Source organism: Castor canadensis, chromosome 6 (assembly GCF_047511655.1).
Source record: "Castor canadensis chromosome 6, mCasCan1.hap1v2, whole genome shotgun sequence".
NCBI classification, from domain to species: domain Eukaryota; kingdom Metazoa; phylum Chordata; class Mammalia; order Rodentia; family Castoridae; genus Castor; species Castor canadensis.
Window position 1 is genome coordinate 130,050,482 of NC_133391.1, and position 24,178 is coordinate 130,074,659.

At 38.6% G+C, this 24,178-nt stretch overlaps 1 protein-coding gene across 1 annotated transcript; it reads left to right on the top strand.

Moving 5' to 3' along the window:
• Nucleotides 1-14,425: 14,425 nt before the first annotated feature.
• Plk2 (polo like kinase 2) lies at nucleotides 14,426-21,928 on the top strand. Its single transcript, XM_020179517.2, has 14 exons — nucleotides 14,426-14,827; nucleotides 15,391-15,498; nucleotides 15,642-15,758; nucleotides 15,954-16,083; nucleotides 16,317-16,404; nucleotides 16,860-16,955; nucleotides 17,063-17,261; nucleotides 17,351-17,498; nucleotides 17,831-17,928; nucleotides 18,250-18,379; nucleotides 18,633-18,873; nucleotides 18,995-19,124; nucleotides 19,385-19,495; nucleotides 19,966-21,928. Exons 1-14 carry the CDS (start codon nucleotides 14,567-14,569, stop codon nucleotides 20,155-20,157), a joined length of 2,049 nt encoding a protein of 682 aa, XP_020035106.1. The 5' UTR covers nucleotides 14,426-14,566; the 3' UTR covers nucleotides 20,158-21,928.
• Nucleotides 21,929-24,178: the final 2,250 nt, after the last annotated feature.

Consider the following 24,178-nt stretch of genomic DNA (forward strand, 5'->3'; position numbering starts at 1 on the left):
AAGGAATGAGGATAGTCCTCTTCTCTCCCACTGATACATAGGTTGCCAAAGGATAGTATGGCTTTTGGTTAGAAGATGGAGGGTGCCAAGCATGGTGGTGCATGCCTGCAATTGTAGCACTCCAGAGGCTGAGATGAGATGATTGTGAGCTTGAGGCCAGCCCAGGCTATGTAGTGAGTTCTAGGACACTCTGGGCTACATAGTGAGACATTGTCTCATAAAAGGTGGGTGGGTCTAGGTGCTGGTGGCTCATGCCTGCAATCCTAGCTACTTAGGATGCAGAGATCAGGAGGATTGTGGTTCGAAGCCAGTGCAGGCAAATAGTTTGAGAGACCCTGTCTTGAAAAACCCATCACAAAAAAAGGGCTGTTGGAGTAGCTACACCTCAAGGTGTAGGCCCTGAGTTCACATTCCAGTACCCAAAACAAAACAAAAGTTGGGTGGAAGAGAGAGATGGACACTGGTGGGAGAAACAGGTGATTGCTTCCGTTCTTGAGGACTGTTTAAAAGAATAAGGAAAATGAAATAAAATAAGAACAAGATGATGAATGATTTCCTCAAAAAAGGGACAGCTCTTTCTCCATTTGTCTCCCCAGTGATGTTGAGATCATAAGGTGACTCTAAAGCATAGTTGCTGAAGAAGCACTAACATTTGTTTGTTGATAGAAGGAAGGAGTGGGATTATTCTTTCACCAACAAAACTAGTATGAATAAAAATTCCCTCCTTGACCAAACTCTATCTAGGCCTCTTTGAGTTCTTTTCTCTACCATCAACATTGACCAATAAAGACTTGAACAAACACCAACATAACAAGTCATGGCCACATTACTAGGACTGTCCCAGTCTCCCATAATTTGTCTGCCTGAAAAAATTTCAAGGCTGACAAAATAATTTAGATTGTTCCAGCTAAAACCTAAAGATAGGACTCTTGCCTCTCAGAGAGAGTAGAAGACTAACTTTAATAAATATCAATAGAAACCCAGATGACTTTCACATGGGCCAACATATCCTTCTTGCTTTTTGTAATCTTTTTCATTTTTCTGACCTTTTGAGCCTGCACTCATCCCTTACTATTCCCTCATTCTTTTTTTTAAATGTCTGCTTTCTTTGTGCAAATCATAATTGAGTTCAGTTCACACTGGGCTCTTGTCCCTGTTGAAGTACTATATTGCTGATTCAAATCTACCCTTATCATTTTACTGTGTCCAGCTTTGCTTTTCTTTGACACCTATATTAGCTGTAGGAGAAAAACAAGTACTGGAAGTACCAGTGTGCTTTTAGAGGCCCTAACACCAAAAAAATCTAGAGAAGGCTGCCCTCTGTTGGCTATAAACCTAAAGCTTGGTTATGCAATGCATTCTTTTGCTTTCTTACACCTAATCTTTGTGTACCTGCTCAATTATACAATCTTTGTATACACTGCCTTGGTTATAAGTACAACTGATTCTTAAACATCATCATCCTCCAGACTGGTAAACTTGAGTGAGGTGGCATGGTTGACAATTCTCAGCAAAGGCCAGACTGCCTGAAAGTACCAGTCACTCTTTAAGGGGACATCTTCAGAGATTGGGGACATAGCTCAAGTGGTAGAGTGCCTGCCTAGCAAGCAGGAGGCCTTAAGCTCAAAGCACAGTACTGCAAAGTAAACAATGAGGGGTGATAGTAGACGTCTTTACAAACCACCTCAGGCTGGCAAAACAAACTGAAAAACCATTGAGTTACTCCTCATAAATGCAATAAAATCAGCCTTTCTTTACAGAAAGAGAGTTCACTGATAACACTATTTACCAGCACTTTTCTTGACCTTTTTAAGTTTTGATCTTTTATTTTTAAAAAAGGAATCTTTATTCCTTGATTACTAGATGGAATTTGAAGAATATAGAAACTGCCAAGAGGTGGTAGTAATGGTAACATTACACCTAAAAACTCATCAGAAAGCTAGGATTGCAATGATGTTCAGGTGGTCCTCTCTCTCACTCCTCTATTTGGATTTCTTGGCATACTCTTCCAAGTAGTCATTACTTATTCTCTGCTCTCACCCACATTGCTATTCTCAGTTCAGAACTTCACTTTGTGCTTTACCCAGATCTTCACCAGGAGGTGAGACTCTGGCTACTTCCTTCATTTCCAGCTGTGTCTACACTCTCTTTCAATCCTACTGGTTTCAGAGAAAGAGCTGTCTTCTTTGTCCTGAAGTTGCCCTCCTTGCTGCCTTCCTCACACAGGTCTTCAAATGATCTCCAGTGCCGAACATCTTGAATTTCTCTTTCCATTATCATCAGCTTTAATTCCAATGATCTTGCTAGATTATACTCTAGTTAATATTCTATTTTCCTCACCATCACTGCCCATCCTTTTCAAGTAGGTAAATAGACTGCTTACTGTAGGTAGATGCTACAGGAACTGCATCTACACAAATTACCATCTAATTATTGTTCTCCTTAATAACATCTTCCATACTTAGCACTTTACCTCCTGGAGCACCTTCTGCCTTCTTGTCTCCTCTTTTCTCTCTATGTATCTGAATTCTTCTGGTTCTTTTCCAACTCTTTCTATCTTCTAACTCACAAGCTTTTAGACTTTTTGGCTCCCAGACTTCCTACTAAAATAGTTTTCAAAATTATGCACCACTCACATACTTTTAAGATCATAAGCTCAAAGGGCTTTAAAGGATGTGATGTCTGATATTATATTATATGTGTGCTTTAAATAGTTCCTATGAGGTGATTTCTTTAGCTTATGGAAGATGTCCACTGTATAATTGGCAAACAGCCTTCTTGCAAACTAATCAACCAGAAAATATGACTTTATGTTCCAATTCAAATTAATGTGTTAATACCTGTTACAATCACCTTGTTCCTAAATTATAAGTCTTAAAGAAAAAGATGAAATAATAAAAAGAAAGAAAGAAAAGAAAAGAGGAGGCAGGAGACCTTGCCATAGTTTGTCACTTGGAGGAAGTAAGGTCCATACACTAAAATATTTCTTATGGAAGCTCTTCAGGCTCAAATTTTCCTGTGACTTTGTGGTCTCCAGAGGTGTTTATATTTGGTGAAAATGCATTAGAACAAAATTTCATATGTGTGGGGTATCATGGATAGATGGATGGATGATTGGACACATGGATTGAAGGAAGAATGAAATGTATGCCCTATTTTTATAAGATGAGAGAAGGATAATTGTGAAAGATAAATTGGAAAAGGAGGACAAGCAGACATTATGCATCCTTAGGCAGGTCTGTTTTAGGAGAGAGTCATGTAACAGCTGTATATCTATAAATTGATTCCCCTAGAACTATTTGTTTGGCTCATTCCTCTCTGAAACATCTTCTGCAGTTTGAACATCTTTGTTTGAATTGAGTTTTCTACAAAATTAGCTTCTTGTTACCTTCCCTGTATTTTTTTCTCTTGGAGAATTGACTCACTCTCACAAACCCACTTATCACCTCTTGGTGGACGACTCAGAAATCAATTAATCACTTCTTGCTTTTCTAAGCACTGGATGTTTCTATTTGAAGATCTCACATTTAGCTAGAGTTTTTTTTTTTTTTAACCTCATTGTGAACGTGATAATGTAATCTACACATTTTTGTGCAGAGGTAATTTTTTTAAGTTCCACAAGCCAGAGATAAAATTTGACTATAGCATTAATAGTCTCTGGGTCAAACTTGTACTCCACAATGTCTGCTATGGTTTGATTTGTCCTCTCCATAATTTAGGGGTTGAAACTCAATAGCCCATGAGATGATATCCATGAAAGGTGCTTATCTCACTAGGTCCTTCTCCCTCCTGAATGGGATTAAGCCCTTCTCAAAAAAAAGTTTCATGCAATATTTGGCTCCCTAATCCCTCTGCTACATGAGCACACAGTGTTCTTCTCCTCTGGAGGATGGGCAACAAGTCCCATCTTGAAAATGCACAGCAACTCTCACCAGAGACCAGATCTACTGCAGCCATGATCTTGTACTTTCCAGACTCCAAAACGATGAGAAATACATTTCTATTATTCATAAATTATCCCATCCATATTCTGGTGTAGCAGAAAACATAGACTAAGGCAAGAGCAAAATCCTTCTGTCTCTGCCCAACCTCTGAGTGATTCAAGAATAAATCTGGTATAAATGTGGAATGACTAGTAAGTGTATTACCCATTGTGTAAGGAAGGAGAAATAAAATATGTGCATAAGAAATACAATGTGTATGCCTAGAGGTAGTACATTTCAGCTTATATTTTGAGAAAAAAAGACTAGAAATGAAACTAAAATACAATAAAAATACTTACTAGTTAGTACTGGGGTGAGAAGACATAAACAGTGTTAAACAGACAGAAATAAAAGCAAGACTTCTTTAGTATGCTTTTATGTAATTTTGACTTAGGATCAAGTAAATGATTTACACATTGAATATTAATCCCTAATATTGAAAAAATTTTTAAAAAATACTAACTATATATAAAAATTCAATATAACCACACAGAGAAAGGAATCGCTCTTGATGATTCTAGAACATAGTATTCTTATTGAAAATCCTTGGGAAGCTATATTTTAAGGGGCAAATAAGAGTTTTGAATTCAGTAGTTTTATTGTATTTCTAATATTGTTATTTTAAAATCATTTCATGCATATTATAGAGATAAAACAAATGTCAATATTATTATAAAATAAAAAAATTTTAAAAGAGTGTAAAATCAAAAGAATTAAGTAAAATAATTTAAACCAAATTTAAACTGACAAATTCCTCTTTAAACTTCTGATTTAAAACTCCTGACTTTAACAAATGTTTCTCTGTTGTCTGAATGAGCCTGCACTAAAAAGAAACACGTATAAAATTGATTAAAGTATAAAAATCCATGAGGCAGCAAAAATATTTATAAAAAAGTAAGCATGTAAATAAAACATTTCTTGCCCACATTGCTGCCTTTTCCTGAGGCTTAGTAATTAAAGGGAATGAACCAAAATTACTCCAGTTGACTAAGAAATATTTTTATGTAAGAAAGCAAGTAATAAATGCAATAAGAATGGGCAGTATGAGAAAAATCACTATTCTATAACCATAAGTAAAATAACCTATTCCACTGAGAATCATTGATACTGGATCAAACTGTATTTCTTATTAATACTTTTGGAAATCTTGTTCTTTGTGAATATTTTAGACTACAAAGTATATTTTTTACTCTCCTTTTTTACTTCAAGGAAGCATGATTTCCTATTCTACAAGTCCATCTTATAGAGGCACCAATATCATTCATGAAGCTAATCCCCTCCCAAAGGCCTTCTTCATAACCATCCACTTGGAGGGGGGGAGAATGAAGATTTCAACATATGATTAGGGAAGGGGACATAAACAAGAACCTTATAAATTATAATTTCTTCTTACAGAAGCGGAAACTGAAGCACAAAGAGATTCAGTAAGATGTGCAGGATCAAACCTAGGGGTTTCTAATCTCAATCGTTTTATATTTTTGTAAATAGTTGAGTTCCTTCTCTGCACCATATACTGCTCTAGATAAAGCAGCACTGAACTAAGCTTTGTGCCTGTCTTCATGAGCTCTCACTCACTAATAATGAAGCAATATAAAGCAAGGTATGCATCATACCGGTACCAGGCCACCAGGATCCAGCTTCCTTGAGGAGCTGAACCTCTTCACTAAAAAAAAAAAAATTCTGTACATATTTTTGACTAATAAGTCATTCTCTTGGTTCAAACTCTAAAACATATCAAAAAGATCGGACATTCACCATAACTCACAAAACTACATAAACAGGTAAATAGAAAAATCCTAGTATTACTAGTTTCTTATTAATACTTTTGGATATCTTGTTCTTTGTGAATATTTTAGACTACAAAGTATATTTTTTACTTCAAGGAAGCACGATTTCCTATTCTATACATTGTCTTACACTTTCTTTTCAAAATATTTATTTTGGAGATCATTTCATATCAATTCTTAAAAAGCTTTTCCACTTCTTTTTAACAACTGCCTACATTTCCATCATATGAAATTTATTTTACTAGTCCTCTATTGATAGGACCTTTGGTTATTTCCAGTCCCTTAGTTTTTTCACAGACAACATTCAGTGAATGATTCTGTACATTAGGAATCGTCAGACTGTTTCTGTAAGGGCCAGAGAGTAAATATTTCAGGCTTTGCAAGCAGATGGTCTCTGTCACAGATACACTCGCTTTTGCATCATGAAACCAGCCATAGACGGTAAGTTTTTGTGAGCAAATGGGCATGCTTGTTTTATTTACAGAGTTGGCCTTGGGCTTGATTTGGTTTACATTTTATTATGTGCTAATTAATGCCTGTTATACATCATTTTATAGACAGGATCATATTCATAGGATAAATTCCATTAAACGATTAATAGAATACATGAATTTCTAGTTTTGATAGATTCTGCAAAATTTACTCTACACATGCCACCCTGCTCTGCTATTAGTTGAGATGGAATCTAACTTTTTGCATGGATTAACTGTGATCCTCCCAATCTCCACCTACCAGGTAACTGGGATTACGGGCACAAACCACCATACCCGGCTTTTTTTTAAGAAAAAAAAATTATGGTGGTATGGGGGGATTGAACGCAGCTCTACCCTTATTAAATTATTTTTAATTAAAAATTTAATTAAATTGATTTTAGAAAATAAGTGTGACCTTTACAATAGACTCAAAAAAAAAAAAAAAGACTGCTTTTCCTGCTGATGCTGCATAGCACAAGCACAATGATGTGGTGGTGGTGCTTTAAGCAGCCCTAACAACTTCACAGCATTGATTGTCGCTACCACGTTCAACCAGCAGAGAGAGATCTAAGTCCATCACAATAGATTAGTGGTGGAAATGTGCTTTTAACGTGAATGGGGAAAACTTGCTCTCATTGTTATTACCACGTATAGAAAATAGATACGTAGATAGCCAGATGAATGGATATAATAAGAAGGAAGGTGAATTTTAGTCAAGTCTTTTATTTCTTTTTAAGAGTTTTAAAGTTTTTTTATTTTTGTATTATCATACATTAATAGGATGGGATACCATTAATAAGTCCATACAGTATACTTGAACCTCCTTCCTTATGTTTCCTTTTCCCTCCTCCTGATGTCCCCCTTTTCAAACAGTGTTTGCTGACTTTCAATTATTATCCAAATATTTTTGATAACTTTCTAACAAAGCCTTTGTCAAAGATTACTGGCAGAATTCACATTATTCTTTTACCAAGTGCCATTATGTCAAAATAAACATCACATGAAAAATTAACCCCTTATTTTATATTCATTAAGCTATTTTTCGAAGAGTTAAGTATTAAATTTAAATGTCTTATGAAATGTTTTATGATGAATATGAGGTTTAGGTGTTTTTTTACCTCTCAGATTGAAGCTTTAGATGTCCGTAAATGTTGCATCCCCCCCAAAAAAATATTAGGGATGAAATCTTGTACCCAATGTGATAGTATTATGAGGTGAGACCTTGTAGGAAGCGATTAAGTGATAAGGACTCTGCTCTCTTGAAAGGATTAGTGCCCTAAGAAAATTGGTTGAAGGGAGTGTCCTAGTCCCGCCTCCACGGGTGGCTCAGCAAGAAGGTACCATCTACAGGCAACAGATCCTCCCCAGGTAGAGAATTTTCTGGTGACTTTATCTTGGATGTCTAGCCTCCAGAACAGTGGGCAACAAATTTCTGTTGTTTACAAATTGCTCAATCTAAATTATTTTGTTATAGTAGTAAGAATGGACTAAGATACCTAGGATATGTACTTATACTCAAGACTCAATATGTCCAACTCTGTTCCCACAGCCTTTTAGTAGTGTGCTCATATACCAAATGTCATTTTCATTGGTCACTTTTCTGATGTCATGGGTTCATCAGAAATTATTTTTTCCACTTGGATTTAAAGTATACTTAATCATACTTCTTGGCTCATGACAAAGTTATCATTGGGATTTACATGCATATTTCTTTTCAGTGTTCCCATCACCCATGCTAGAACTAAATCTTCGATAGTAACATATAGATAGATAGGTAGTCATGAGCAAGAATGAGGGAATGCCCTAGGCTACAAGATTTTCTTCCTTAAAATCCCAGAAGGCCCTCACCCATAACAACCCAGATGCCCACATGCTGGAACAAAGATTAAGATAAGGCCCTATATCCTCCTTATGGAGCTTACTCTCCATATCAAGTTTGTGTGTGTGACATGAGGATATAATAATGATATCTGCCCTCCTCTGGCAGTGCTAAACTAAACTGGGAAGATCAAAGAGGATCAAATGTGCACTTTCCTGAATTCACTTTCTCAAAACCACAGATGTATGACTTCTCACATCCAGGCAGCACCTGTGCAGTGTCAAACCATTTGGAGGGGCAGCACAAGGAGAGTTTTGTGTCACCTAGGATCCCCACCCTACTGAATAAATCCCTAACTTCTGTGCAGTTAGTTGGTCCTTGCCAACTGCCTTCCTCACTGCTTGTAGCATACTGTCATTGGCTAGGTAGTCTGCCCTTGTCTGAACTGTTCACTTCACATATCAAGGTATAATTCTCCTTTGCCAATAAATCACTCATCGCTCTCTTCCTGTTCTTCATGTTTCTTTTGCTGCATTTGGGGTGGTATCCTAATATTTGACCTTGCACCCTAAGAACAGAGGCACATCTGGAACACCCCTTCTACTGGTAAGAGACCTGTATGTTCTTTTCCTCTTCTATATGACTTCCTTACTCATACAAGGTAACGCTACTCTAAATTTTGCATTTAACATTTTATTATTTAATAAAATTAGAATTTTAAATCAGCAAAAGATGCATGTCTAAATATAAAATTTAGATTTTGTTTTTCAGTCTTATAAAGAGAGTTATCATTGATTTGCCTTTTAACTCACAGTTTTTCTTTCATTTTTCTCCTTTTTTGGGGAAGCACTGGGATTTGAACTCAGTCTTCTGCTTGCTAGGCAGGTACTCTACCATTTCAGGCATGTCCCTAACCCTAAAACTCAACATTATTAAAATTCATCCATATTGTGTGGATATCAGTCATTCATTGATTTTCACATAATATCGTATTATGTGTGTCATGATTTGTTGCTGCATTCTTCTATTTATGGGCATTTGTGCTATATTTTTATGTTTTTAAAATATATTATTAAAAGGGATACAATGACTATCTTATGTATGTATCCTGGTCTACAAGTGGCAGCATTTATATTGCTGAGTTATAGAGTGTAAGAATGATTAGTTTAGTCTCATAGCATAATTGTGTAAGTAATTTATTGATCATTATTTTCTCCAATACTTGGTTAGGCCTCCTCATTTTTTATCAATTGAATGAATTTAAATAGTTTTAATGACTTTGAGAATCTCTTCTTGTTTATTGGCTATAAGTATGTAGTTCCTCTTCTATGACATTCTCGTTCCTGTCTTTCACTCATTTTCCTGTTGTGCTGTTTTTTCTTATCAATTTGTAGCCCTTTATATATTCTTGTACTAATTCTTTGATGAAAATATATACTGTTAAAAATAAAATTTAAATGGGAGGCTGTTAGGCCAAGATAGTTCCAGAGCCTAAGTTCCTACATAAGTAAACCAAAGTAAATGTAAACCCTGAAGCAAAATTTAAGCTTATCAATCAGAAATTACTCTAAGTAAAGCCTTTAACCAATCAGAAACTCCCAGCCTCTAACTAAAGACTGTCTATTTCAGGCAATGAAACATGTTTCTTTGTTTTGTATCTGTGAATGCCTTATGAAAGTTTCCACTTTTGTTCCCCCAGGGGAACTGTGCTTGTAGTCTGGTGCTATCTGATTCATGAATTTTTGAATCTTCAAATAAACATGTTACATTTTTAACATGTCTATCTCTTAACAGTGTGCAAACACTGTTGCATGTGTTTGCATAGAAACCAATGTATAGCCTAGCTTTTGTGATTTCACTTGGTGTCTTTTGATGAATCAACATTCTTAATTTTAATTTAGTAAAGTTTATTAGTGTTTTGTTAGTTAATGCTTTTTGCATGCTGTTTAAGAAATGTTTCCCTGCCTTATGCACAAAAAGTTAATTGTTTGTATCTTATATGAATATTTGAAAGTTTTGGTCTTGATGTTTAAGTTCTTACTCCAATAGTACATTTTTTTGGTATTGGTGAAAATTATGGGCTGAATTGTGCCTCTCAAAATTCATGTTAAAACCTTAATCCTGAGTGCCTCAGAATATGACTATATTTGGTGACAGGAAATTTAAAGGAGATAATTAAATGATATAATGAGGTAAGCCCTAATCCATTCTGTGTTGTCCTTAGAAAATGAAATGTGGATGTACAAGGGAAAACCAGTGATGCCTGCACACAGGTATGATCATGTGACAACACAGTGAGAAGGTCAATCTACAAGCCAAAAAGAGAGTTTTCAAGAGATACCAAACCTGCCAACACCTTGATCTTGGACTTGCAGTGTCCAGAATTGTAAGAAAATTAATACCTGTGGTTAAGATACTCAGACTGAGGCATTTTGTTCTAATAGCCCTATTAAACTGATAGGGTATTACGATACAGACTTAGGGGCTGCTTTGGCTAAGAGCACTGACTCTGCACTTGGGCTTGCAGGTGCTCAATGGTAACCGAAAGCAGGCTAAAAACCAGGCATTCTGCCTTCATTTTGTATCTTTCTTCTTTGCTACCTTAAACTTTGGTTCATATTCCTATTCAACTCTGCATGTAGACGTGATAATCATTTAAGGAGGGTTTATTCCTCCCCTTTCAAAGTTGAAGCAACAAGAGCTATTTTAAAGATTTTAAAGATTTACAGGGACATGATAATCAGTAGATTGTCATCTGCCAGTCTATGCAGATGTTTTGGACTATAGAAATGGTGCCTGTAAATCTCCAGTCATTGCCCTAGACTTAAAGACACCAAGTCCAGCCACATGCCCTGGTACATGCTTGTCATCCCAACACTCAGGAGGTTGAGGCAGGAGGATTCAAGTTCAAGGTCAGCCTGGACTACTTAATAAGACCCTGTATCTGAAAACCAACCAAGCAAGTAAACAAAAAGCAAAGTACCTCCACATTGCCTTTCTGACTTGACCTTTATTCTGAGTCATCCTCTCCAACAGTCACCTTAAATTCCAGGAACAACAGGTTTGATTAATAAACATCTTATGAGAAGAGTTGAAATCACTCCCAGACAACAGCAACTTTCTTTCTTTTTTTTTTTTAGCAACTTTCTTATTGATGACAAGACACCAGGGTCTGAGATAGTGATTGGCCAGACAACAGTTTGATTAAGACTGTGCCCTTCTTGTTTCTAGCTTCTTGTCCTTTCCTTATAAAACCTTAAAGCTCTTGTTAAGCTCATCAAAGACAGGATAAGGATGCTTGGTGCCCTGCTCCTTCCCAGTATGTGGATACTGAATAAATTCCTTTCCTACTTTAACAAGATTTTCTGGTTGGCTTTTGGAGTGAGTGGCCAGACCTAGTCTGTTGGAATCCTTCAAACTCAGTCTCCTCTGAATTAGAAATCTTATAACACTGTGAGATGTGGATTTCACTTTTTATATGCAAAGAATAATTTGATTCTAATTTCCATTTACTCAATAATCTCTCCTTTCCTCACTAATTTATCATACTTTATCATAAGTGAAAATTCAATGTATTTGTAGGTCTATTCTAGACTCTTTTCTTATGGTCAGATTGGCTATCATGGGAGAAGACCAAACTCTTTTAATTGCTTTCTGAATTGCTATTGAGTCATTGGAAGTCCTGACAGCTGGTAGAGAAAGGTCTTTCCTTTTATTCTTCTGTTAAGTAACTTTGCTGTTTTTGATCCCTTTCACTTTCATATGAATTTTACATTCAACTTACCAGTTTTCACTGTATTAGGATTTTGGTTGTATCTGCATTAAACCTATAGATCCACAGAGAAATAGTTTGTAATTAAAGATTTATCAACAATGGAAAGCACATTTTTATATAGACTATAATTTTGATTCTGTCCACATGATGGCACCAGAATTTAAAAAATCAGATTTTCACAGTTGGAAAGGAGATATCCTAGGACTTAAAGAGTATTAGTATCTTATCAAAGCCTGTATGTTTTAGAAGAGCTGTTAGTGAATGGGTTTGCAGAAAGATGGCGAGCAAAGGTCATGCCTAGGCTTATGAATAAAGGGGAAGATTATCTAACTCATTTCCACCTCCAGTCCCACCCCTTATTCAAACTAGGATACTCTTGGGGTTAAAGTCTACTGTCACTTGTGGAAAACATGCCTGGACTTGCACTGAACTGTTTAAACCATCAAAAAGGAAAGTGACAGGAAGACTTTCCTTTATAGCTTTATAGAGAGCTATAATGCCAACAAAGCCTCCTTTCTACATTATGTCTTTGTAAATGAAGTATTTGAGACAAAATGTCTTTGTAAATGATACCATCCCTAATGAAACTTGAGAGTGATCTAGAACAACTCCTTTTTCTAAATATCTTCTAGGAATTTATTAGTCTGATATTCCAAATGTCTCTGGAACCTGTGCCAAAAATCTGTTTACCATAGTATATTAACATAGACAAAGAGATTCACATAAGAGATTATGTTCACTTTGTATGAACATAAATTGGATAATCTACCAAAATACATAGTGAGAATAGTTACTTAAATTTTCTAAGGCCCAGTTTCCTAATCTGTAATAATGGGAATAATGTAGGAAATGAGAATATGCTACTTCAGATGTCACCATAGGCACCAGAATGTCACCCCAAGTACACCTTGAGATCAGGATAATTTTGAGCTGATTACTTTGGGAAATGACAGACACAAGACAAGTCCGGAAAATGACATGCTACTCTTTTGTAAGGGAAATGCAAATTAATCTCCACTTTTAAGAGTACCTCTTGTAGCACAGAGAAAAGAATGAGTCTAGATCAGAATCTTATCAATGAAGAAATAACAATCCTCACTGTTTTTCTGGTTACTTTCCCTTATCTTGTCTTCTTCACATTCTTGTTTTGGCTAAAGATGGTATTGGAGCCCGAATTCTAAGCCATCTCCAAGACCCTGATTACTTTGAATATCTCCCATGTACAATGATATGTACATGCCAACAAACTCGTTTTTCTCTGTTTAATCTGTCCGGTTTCAGGAAAGCAAGTAGAATTTAGATGGGTAGAGGGAAAATAGCTTTCCCCCTACAGCAATGTTTCTCTCTCACAATTGTTACAGGTTTACGTAAGGCACCTCCAAATAGAAGTAACACTCAATAAATGTTTACGCTATTGCTATAAGCGCAAGAACAAAAACTAAAACTGAAACACAAAGTGTGCTCCTAGATTAGTAAAAGCCAACAGTAAAATCTGGGACTTGGAAAACAAAGCCATGTTTTAGATCACTTGCCTGTGTTCCTTTTATCCTACCAATACCTCCACCCACAAAGGCCTTGGATTGGGATTGACTCTTCTGGCACCCGGGTAGCTACGTGGCTCCATGAGCCATTTGAACCGCACGCTTTGAATAATAACCCGTTCTACATAAGTCATAGATGACTTCAATTGCCAAATCATATTAGCACAGAGCCCATTTTAGCACTACTGTCAACGGCCCACACTGTTAACCACTGCTCACACGGAGAGCCAAATGCACTTTCACGAAAATTCCACCGGATGGCGCCCTTGCTTTCTGATCGTTGGGCAACCAAGCCTTCCTAGGGCCTCAAGCCCCTTTCCAAGGCAAGGACCAGACCTCCGGAAGAGGGCCAATAAAGGGTGATGGGCAGAAGCAAAGGCGCTTCAGATCCACCCCTACCTCTTCCACTCCTCGACCAATGGGCAGGAATCCGCCTCATCCGAAAGGAAAGACACCCTCTTGGAACCCTGGCCTTTCCCTTGTCCCCTCTCCCAGAGCTGTCCCCAACTAGACGAGAATGAGTTCGGTGACGGCGTGAGGCAGCAGCCCCAAAGCCCTTCCAGAGGGCCAGGTGAGGCCTCGCGCGCCTGTGCAATGGACACCGGGCACTCGCACAGTGGCACAGGTGTCAGGTCGCGGGACGGTCAGGAAGGACTGTGCGGGGGAGGGGACCTGCGTTTACGCCAGCTGCCAAATGGCTCTGGTCACTCCAGGGCCGCGGCACCCTGAAGCTGGGCAGAGGGAGGGGCAGGGCGCCGGCCCTCGGGTTTCTGGTTTCAAAGCCGAAACTCGGAGCTTTCGAAGAATAGGGTGAACGTCCGCGGACAGCCGGACGCCTCTGTCCGCCTCGGGGTTGCAGCCAGCGCTCCCCAAGCTGGATCCGGATCCGGCCGCGATTCGTCTCAGCGAGCCCCGTGCGGCCCGTCCACGCCTCCCTCGGGCCCCCAGCGCCTCGGTGGGCGGGGCGTCTCCCATGACGTCGCCTCCAGATTCGAGTCCCCGCCCCCTTTCCGCCCGGCGCGTATATAAGGCTTCGTCCGGCGTTCGCACTCGCACAAGTGGAGCGCGGCGTCGGGCGCTGCTTGGCTTCCCGGGACAGGGCTCGAGGGCCAGGGCTATCTCGGACGTGTGTCCGCGCCTTGGGGTGGGGGTGGCAGCAGGCAGTGAGGGACGGCGAGGCCAGCCACGATGGAGCTCTTGCGGACTATCACCTACCAGCCGGCCGCCGGTACCAAGATGTGCGAGCAGGCGATGGGCAAGGCTGGCGGCGGGGACTCGAAGAAGAAGCGGCCGCAGCCGTCCGCCGAGGAGCCGCAGCCCCAGGCCCAGGTGCCCCCGGCGGCCGCACACCACCGCCACCACCATTCACACTCGGGACCCGAGATCTCGCGGATTATCGTCGACCCCACGACGGGCAAGCGCTACTGCCGGGGCAAAGTCTTGGGAAAGGTGACGAGCGGCGGGGCTGCCGGGGGAGGGGAAGGAGGAGAGGGTCGGGGAGATCTGCCCGGGCAAGGCAGGCTGGGCCCCCCCCGCGGGCCCCCTTCTCAGGAGTCTGCTGCCCGCTCGACGTGGGCCTCTTACCTGCCCTCCTGGGGTTCTGTGTGCTGGGGCCCCGGGGATCGGCTTTCCATCCTCAGCCCAAAGACACTCATTCGTCTTGAGTCCAGAAGCCAGGGCTTTCTATAGCAGACCTAGCACCCTCCACCTGCTTCCCGCACAATTTTCCTGACAAGTCTCTTCAGACATTATTTTTCACCTTTCCCCACCCCAGTCGCCTCCATAAAGCTCTCCTTTGTAAAGGGAGAAGAGAAATTGTTTGTACTTGCGGTTTTCAGGAATGTGTTTCCCTCTTCCTGAAGGATCTTTTTTTTTTTTTAACAAAGTATTCTATATCCCTCTGTCCACCTCCTGTTCCCCCCAAATTTGCTTTTATGTATTTATTTTAAACATCAGCTCTCCATTTTTCTGCCATCCTCACTCAATTCCATCTCGGCTTTGTTTCCTTTCAGGGTGGCTTTGCAAAATGTTACGAAATGACAGATTTGACAAACAATAAAGTCTACGCTGCAAAAATTATTCCTCACAGCAGAGTAGCTAAACCTCATCAAAGGGAAAAGGTGGGTATGACTGTTGAGTAAAGTATTTTCTTTGTGTGCAGGGATGGCCCTACCCTGTTGGGAAAATGTCTTCTGCATGTGTAAGCACTGCCTTTCCAGAGATGATGGGAGGCTAATAAGCCTTATCTTGCTTTTTCTTTTAGATTGACAAAGAAATAGAGCTTCACAGGATTCTTCACCATAAGCATGTAGTGCAGTTTTACCACTACTTTGAAGACAAAGAAAACATTTACATTCTCTTGGAATACTGCAGCAGAAGGGTAAGGGTTAACTCCTATTTCAGTACATTTACATCTGGAAAGTCATAGTGTTCAAATTGCCTTTTACTTGGGATTTCTAGCTGTGGCAGTCATTTATTACACTGCAACATCAACTTGGGTCACTTATCCTGCAAAGGAAAGTACTGATTTTGGTAACTTTGTTTGACAGATTCTCTTTTTCCCTTCTCTTCCTAGTCCATGGCTCATATCTTGAAAGCAAGAAAGGTGTTGACAGAGCCAGAAGTCCGATACTACCTCAGACAAATCGTGTCTGGACTGAAGTACCTTCATGAACAAGAAATCTTGCACAGAGATCTCAAACTAGGTAAGCCCTTAACTCCAAACGTTGACTTGTTGTTTAGAGAGAGATGTTCCTTTCTTCTCTCTTTCCTTTTTTATCTGCTAATATTCTTAATTGGAGTCTAGCCTATGGAATCTTGCTTTTGAATGGATGACTTTATTGGAGTAACTGGCTGCCTACTTCCAAAGTGGGTGTATGTACAGTAGATTAGAACACCTTTCCAAGGGAATTCACATTCTGTTTTGCTTTTTCTTTAGGGAACTTTTTCATTAATGAAGCCATGGAACTAAAAGTTGGAGACTTTGGTTTGGCAGCCAGACTGGAGCCTTTGGAACACAGAAGAAGGTAAGAGTCAGAAAGACATCCTACTAGGATTTTGTGAAGACCAGATATGCCTTTATTATTTTCCAGTCAGTATTTCATAGAAGGTCAGTTGATAATTAAATCTATAAACCACAATGTTAATTTGAAACAACTATTAAATAGTGTCCACAGGGTGCCTTATACCTCTAAGTTGATAATTAAGGCAGTAAGAAAAGTTGCATTTTCTTGAAACTTAGAAATGCCATGATGTCCTTAGTTGGTTAAAAACACTTGGTCACTTGGGCTGAAAAAAAATTGTACATGGGTAAAAAAAAATGACCAAAAGTCACTTGGACAAATACCATAATTTAAATGTTTCTAAGTAAAAGACAATACAGTACTTTTAAGGTTTTATTTTCCCATTGAGTCATAGCCAGAACACTAAGTTTAAACAATTCACTGGTTCCTAATGAGATCTTCATATTTTGTCTTTCCAGAACAATATGTGGTACCCCAAATTATCTCTCTCCTGAAGTCCTCAACAAACAAGGCCATGGCTGTGAATCAGACATTTGGGCCTTAGGCTGTGTAATGTAAGTGAGCATACCAGAATGACTAAAAAGCAAATTTGTTTTAAATTTTAGTTGTCAAAAGGAGTTCCTTTATGATCATTCCTAAAGATGGGTTTCTTTATATCCAGGTATACAATGTTACTAGGAAGGCCTCCATTTGAAACTACAAATCTGAAAGAAACATACAGGTGTATAAGAGAAGCAAGGTATACAATGCCATCTTCATTGCTGGCTCCCGCTAAGCACTTAATAGCTAGCATGTTGTCCAAAAACCCAGAGGATCGTCCCAGTTTGGATGACATCATTCGACATGAGTTTTTTTTGCAGGTTGGTGCACTATTGTTTGTCTGCTTATTACATGCTATTGATCTCAGTTACTCAACAGGTTACTGAAAGTCTTTTCTGATACTCTACAGGGCTTCACTCCAGACAGACTTTCTTCTAGCTGTTGCCATACAGTTCCAGATTTCCATTTATCCAGCCCAGCGAAGAACTTCTTTAAGAAAGCTGCTGCTGCTCTCTTTGGTGGCAAAAAAGACAAAGCAAGATATATTGACACACACAGTAAGTTATAATACTTCTCTCCCTTTTCTGTATTCAATATTACATTAAATTTGATAATTTTTGAGACTTTATTAGCATAATTTAACTTGTATATTTGTATACTATTGATCTTTGACATTTATCGTGTAGTAATTACACACCTAGAACTGTGATGGATAGATCTTTGTTTCATAAAATGTGCTTTTTGCATAATCACGTTGATGGCAATGATAAAAAAAGTTGCTTTGCACTGGATGCTTACAAGCTACTTAATAATGCACATGTAAGAAATATAGCTAGCTTTGTTCCTACCTTGTTGAAATTGACTAACAATCCTTTTCCTTGATTTATAGATAGAGTATCTAAAGAAGATGAAGACATTTACAAGCTGAGGCATGATTTGAAAAAGACTTCAATCACTCAGCAACCCAGCAAACACAGAACAGATGAGGTATGTTGGGAAAGAACAAAATGGATATAAACACTTTAAATCATTTTTATTCTATGTTAGCTAGCATTTAGACTCTGGTTATTGGGGTTCAGGCATGTTACATGTTCTTAAAGCTTTTCTTCCATTTCCTTGCAAAGAAAGATATTTCCATTTAGTTTAACAATGCATGCAGTTGTGTTAACTGTGTTATCTTTTTTCTGTCTTGTGCCCATTGCTTTTTGATAAGCTTTGCCAGCAATTGCCATAATCTCATCCTAACCTGGAATATCAACCTTAAGTGATTTTTGATACTTGACTCATTGCATGACTCTCTCTCTGAAGGAGCTCCAGCCACCTACTACTACAGTTGCCAGATCCGGAACATCTGCAGTAGAAAACAAGCAGCAGATTGGGGATGCCATTCGGATGATAGTTAGAGGGACACTGGGCAGCTGCAGCAGTAGCAGTGAGTGTAAGTAGATGTTAATCATATTTTAAATAATAAAACTACAATACCAGTGGTAACTACTAAGTAACTGGAGTCAATTTATATTTTGGCTTAATTTAATGTAGAAGAAACAAAATTAGATGAATTGGAAAAGGACAAGGATTAGCCCTGAGTTCTACCTCTTTTGTGTTAGCGGAAGGGAACTTAGTATCCACCAGAGCCTAAGGTTTTATTATTAGTAACTTTGTAACTTACATCTCTCTCTCTGACTTTTCAGGCCTTGAAGACAGCACTATGGGAAGTGTTGCAGACACAGTGGCAAGAGTCCTTAGAGGATGTCTAGAAAACATGCCAGAGGCTGACTGCATTCCCAAAGAGCAACTGAGCACATCCTTTCAGTGGGTCACCAAATGGGTCGATTATTCTAACAAGTATGGGTTTGGGTACCAGCTCTCAGACCACACTGTCGGTGTCCTTTTCAACAATGGTGCTCACATGAGCCTCCTTCCAGACAAAAAGTAAGTGTGTCTGATTAATTAAATCTGTCAGTTCTCTAGTCTTGCACTAAAGAAATCTGAAAATAGTGAGTAACTGCTTCTAATTTTTCTTTTTTCTCTCCTTGTCCTTCCTGAATTTTAGAACAGTGCACTATTATGCAGAGCTTGGCCAGTGTTCTGTTTTTCCAGCAACAGATGCCCCTGAACAATTCATTAGTCAAGTGACGGTGCTGAAATATTTTTCTCATTACATGGAGGAGAACCTCATGGATGTAAGTACTGTGATTTTAGAACAGTGATGTACGACATAGTCCACAAACCTATGGGGTCTGCATCCCTTTGATGTTTGTTAGAAGTACAAATTCATGTGTCCTATCCTAGATCTAGTGAGTCAGAATCTCTGGGAGGTGGGCCAGGAATCTTCAGGCTATTCTCATGTATACTTAAGTTTGAGATGTGTTTGCAGAGAAGAAGAGAACAACATGCTGCACAGTCATTATAGGCACTAACTTCCTCTCCTGATCTCTTCCAGGGCGGTGATCTCCCTAGTGTTACGGATATTCGAAGACCTCGGCTCTACCTCCTTCAGTGGCTAAAATCCGACAAGGCCTTAATGATGCTTTTTAATGATGGCACCTTTCAGGTAACTGAACCCTTTGTGGAAGAGCATGTTTAGGTCCTAAACAATTGAGTAGAAACTAGATTTAAAGTAATAATAATAGCAATAGTAATGGGACATGACTGTGAGAGGGACTGTCTAGGGGGTGGAATCAGTGAGAGGGTGGAAAGGGAAAGGAGAGGGTACTGAGAGCTGTACATTACATAATGCTTTTATTTATATATGAAGATAGCATAATGAAACCCACTAGACACTGTTTGAAAAAGTGAGGGAGGAAGAGGCAGGAAGGCTAGGGGATTATAATAAAGGGGGTGAACTTGTTCAAGATATACTGTATGTACCTATGAAATTATCTCAAAGAAACACCTCCTTGTGCTATAATCATATACTAATAAAAACTGTAAGAAATAATTATTAGTTATCCAGTTTAATTTTTGACAACTTTTATAATTCTTGAATATTTAGAGAACTAATATGTATATTTATTTTTTAAGGTGAATTTCTACCATGATCATACAAAAATAATAATCTGCAATCAAAATGAAGAATACCTTCTGACTTACATCAATGAGGATAGGATATCTACAACTTTCAGACTGACAACTCTGCTGATGTCTGGCTGTTCATTAGAATTAAAGAATCGAATGGAATATGCCCTGAACATGCTCTTGCAGAGATGTAACTGAAAGACTTTTTGAATGGACCCTATGGGACTCCTCTTTTCCACTGTGAGGTCAACGGGGAAGCCAGTAGACTGATGTAGAGCATGTTGAAGAAAATGGAAAGGTGGTGGTACGAAAACAGTTCCTCTGTGGCCTGCTGGACTGGATAGAACCAGACTAGGCCAAGGCATACAGTTCTTGACTTTGGACAATCCAAGAGTGAACCAGAATGCAGTTTTCTTTGAGATACCTGTTTAAAAGATTTTCAGCCAATTCTATAGAAAGACGCATTGACTCTTAACTTCTCTCTGTTGAGAGCATTTTAGCCAGAGGACTTAGAACTGTGAATATACTTCCTGAAGGGGAGGAAGAAGGGAGGAAGCTCCCATGTTGTTTAAAGGCTGTAATCAGAGCAGCTTTTGGCTGCTTAACTGTGAACTATGGCCATATGTAATTTTTTTTTTGTTTATTTTTGAATACACTTGTGGCTGGAAAAGTGCATTCCTTGTTAATAAACTTTTTATTTATTACAGCCCAAAGAGCAGTATTTATTATTAAATGTTCGTTTTTTTATGTTGACCATTTTAAACTGTTGGCAATAAAGAGTATGAAAAAGTAGAAACAGCGGTCTCATGTCTTTCCTACAATGTATCACTGCATCATCACATTCTGCTGTCATGGATATTTGGCATGACATTGAGTGTAGAAGCAAAATAGAAAGATCTTCAACTTTTCTAATTACAATGCCTAGAAAGTCAGTAATACCTGAATTACAATTATAAACCTGAATGGATCTAGTTTGAGAAGAGTGTAACAAAAATACTGCTCTTACAAACCAACAGATTAGCCTCCTGTTATATCCCAAACCAATTTGTGTATTTCCTCAAAACTCATTTAACTTACAGCTGAAAAGCAGAGTAATTCTGTGTAAAGAGAATTCTTAATTGTCAATAGGGACAGGAAGTTTACCTTAACAAAATTCGATGCATTGAGAGGCACACACCACCTAAATGTATTAGTCAGCTTCAACTTGTCTAAACACTTCCAGTGCCGCTGGCAGTATTAGTCCATAATACCAGTAGTGAGAAATGCTTTGTAAATTAGTCACCTCATTTTCCTTCTAGTGCAGGGTGGTTGAGGAGTGGTATGAGAACCAAGCTATGGTTTGGGCCCATCTTTTAAATTACTGAATTATTCAAGAGGCAAATCTGACAAGTTTTTCTCTTTCAGTGAAATTTATTCTTTGCCAGGTGAAAAGAAAAGCAGCTCAGCCTGTTACTCTGAACTTTGAGTGACCTACATACGATGTAAATAATCTTTTTGTTCAATTGTAATCCCACTACAAGGAAAATGCTATCCTGTGAAAAGTAAAGCACTTTGGTTTAAAGCTGTGTGTTTACTTTGTGATCCTGTACAGGTAGTGTAGAAATGGTAGTTGTACACTTACGTTTTTCTAAAATGGTTACATATGGCATCTGTTATACTTTATTAATAAAAGCCAAATTTGGGAATTTGTTCTGGGCACTTCCAAATTCCTGTTGGCTGAATTTCTCTGTCCTGTAAACAAGTTTGTGCTTTGTGTCCATGAAGAAAGAAGAGAAAGGATGGCTGAGTGGAAAGAGGGGCTCCTGGGTTCCTGCTGACATCATGAAGCTGCCCTGTTCATGCTAGACTCTCTAGCTTCAGACTCATTGTTATCCTTGTTTTGTGGGTTTCTGTTGGTGACTGAATGCTGTTCCTAAATTTATATGTGTAATACTCATGTCATTTTTAATAAACAAATTCCCTAAAACAATGCATACTTTGTGAAATGGCTTATATAAAGAGTTGAAGAACACTGAATAAGTAACAGCTAGATGTGGAAAAGTAGAATTTAATTTTATTTTTATGAGCAGAGAAGAAACCAAGTGGAAAAAGTGAAAAATGTTCTTTCCTTTTGAGTTTCATAGTAAGACTGTATATTACTTTAAGGTTTTAGAACATACTTATCCATTCTTGTGAGTACTGAGTGTCTGCTGCATGCCACGAGGCAGAGTCTGGCATTGGAGGGTGAACCTGAGCTTGTCCTTGCACCTGCAGGAAGTCTCAGTGGAGTGGAGGAAATGGTGCATTTGTCTCTTAGTCTGATAAGTAATGTGATATTATGATGAAGGTATGAACTTGTTGTGTGAACTGAAAAAAAGAGTCATGAGAAAAAAGCTTCAGGCAGGGGTTGGACTCAGAGAATAGATTCTCTTTCAAAGGTCAGTGGAAGGGGGGGTGTGTTAAACACAAGTATAAGACGGTAAAAGTATTTTAAACAATGGAAATAACTAGTCCAGAAGTCCAAGATGAAAGAGTTCAGAGTAGATGTAAGTGTAGAAGTCTGAAGTATGGTATGTAACCTGAAAGAGACAAATGTGATGTGTCCCATATTTATCTCAAAGCACTTAGGCTGCATCTTGATGGCTGTGTGAAGCTATAGAAAGATTTTAAGAAGGAAAGTAATATAGTATGTCAGATTTATAAAATTCATTCCAGGGGCAAAGGTGAGATGAGCAGGAAACAAGATGGAAAGAAACTGCCAAAACAGTAAAGAAACCAATGTTGTGATTCAAGTGAGAAAAGGACCTGAGACTTACTGAAAGGTCACAAAGGAAGGGTTAGTATTTCCTTTGACTAATATGGATCATTTCAATATTCTTGGCACCAGACTTAGCATGGGACAGTCAAATATTGAATGAATGAATGAATGAATAAATAAATAATTACAATTAGGAGAAACTTGGAAAGTTGATTTTAACAGGATTTGGAGCCTATCCAAATGTAGAGGCTGAGAAAGAGGAAAGTGTTTAAGAACATTGGCTGCGGTAATTAAAGGAGGACAGGTGGCATTCTATGTGTGTATTTCAGCCATCAACTGAAATCAGGATCATGGAAGGAAGGCATGATATGCAAGGAAATGTAGTGAGTTTAAGATGGGATGGAATTAGATACATATGAGGTTGCACAGTGAGGTCCAGAAAACACTTGAATATACATGTTTGTATTAGGAAAAAGCGAGAGAGAGAGAGAGAGAGAGAGAGAGAGAGAGAGAGAGAGAGAGAGAGAGAAACACCATGGAACTGGAAGCACATAAGGATGAATTCTTATTGTCCCTTTTCACCAGAAGTATTTTTTAAAGTATAGAAGACATCTCCATAAAACATAACAGTGTTGACAAATCTTTGCCGTGGAAGAACAACAGAAGAGTCCCAGATAATTTATCCTTCCAGAGAGCTCTCGAAATCCATAAAAACTACACCAAAATAGCATATGTCTTTAGTGATAACATTTGATCTCAAATGGAATGTTTCTCCACTAGCCATCACAGATGGCTAAATACACAGATGAGTATAAATGAGAAAAAAAGGACAATCTGTAAAGTTTAACTAGTTTCACTGTATGATTAAGAAATAGCTACCTTCAGCTAAGCTTGGCAAAGCCATCGTAGTAGCCTGTACCTTGGGGTATTTGACATTTGCCATGCTCATATCTTACTCCCTCAACTTTTTCAGAACTATTTCTGAATGTACCATTGTGTCTGCTGGGGAGGAAGTATGTTCCAGTGGAAAAGCTTTTGAATCAGTCCTGAGTTCAAAATCTTTTTAGCCATGTGATCAGCAAAAACCTATCTCTCTAAATGGCAGTTTCCTCATCTGTGAAGATGAAATGACAATAAAGCATTTGCATACCAGAGGTGCTCAATAAATATTCACACCCATGCTTGTTCTATTACCCCTGCTTCTTTCCACACCCATAGTGGTAGGAGCCCTGATTACTGAAAAGGTGATAACTGATTCATTCTTATTTCTCTCCTCTCCAGTTTTCCTTTCTGTGTCAGTCCTGGTCTAGTCAAGAATACAAAAATTATAGGGTTTTAAACAGAAGGACTCTAATGGAGATCATTATTATACAGGAAAAGGAAGTGGTATGGCAACCTAGCTATTAGCAGTAGCAGGAAGCCACTACTACCCCAATGGCTACAAAGATTCAGAAAAAAAAATGGGGTTACTGGAGTTCAGAA

Bases quoted from the DNA above. Each gene is read 5' to 3' on its own strand.
- Plk2 (XM_020179517.2), top strand. From the start codon at position 14,567: ATGGAGCTCTTGCGGACTATCACCTACCAGCCGGCCGCCGGTACCAAG. The intron at 15,499-15,641 runs GTGGGTATGACT...TTTTTCTTTTAG, and splicing joins AACCTCATCAAAGGGAAAAG to ATTGACAAAGAAATAGAGCT. The intron at 18,874-18,994 runs GTAAGTGTGTCT...CCTGAATTTTAG, and splicing joins AGCCTCCTTCCAGACAAAAA to AACAGTGCACTATTATGCAG.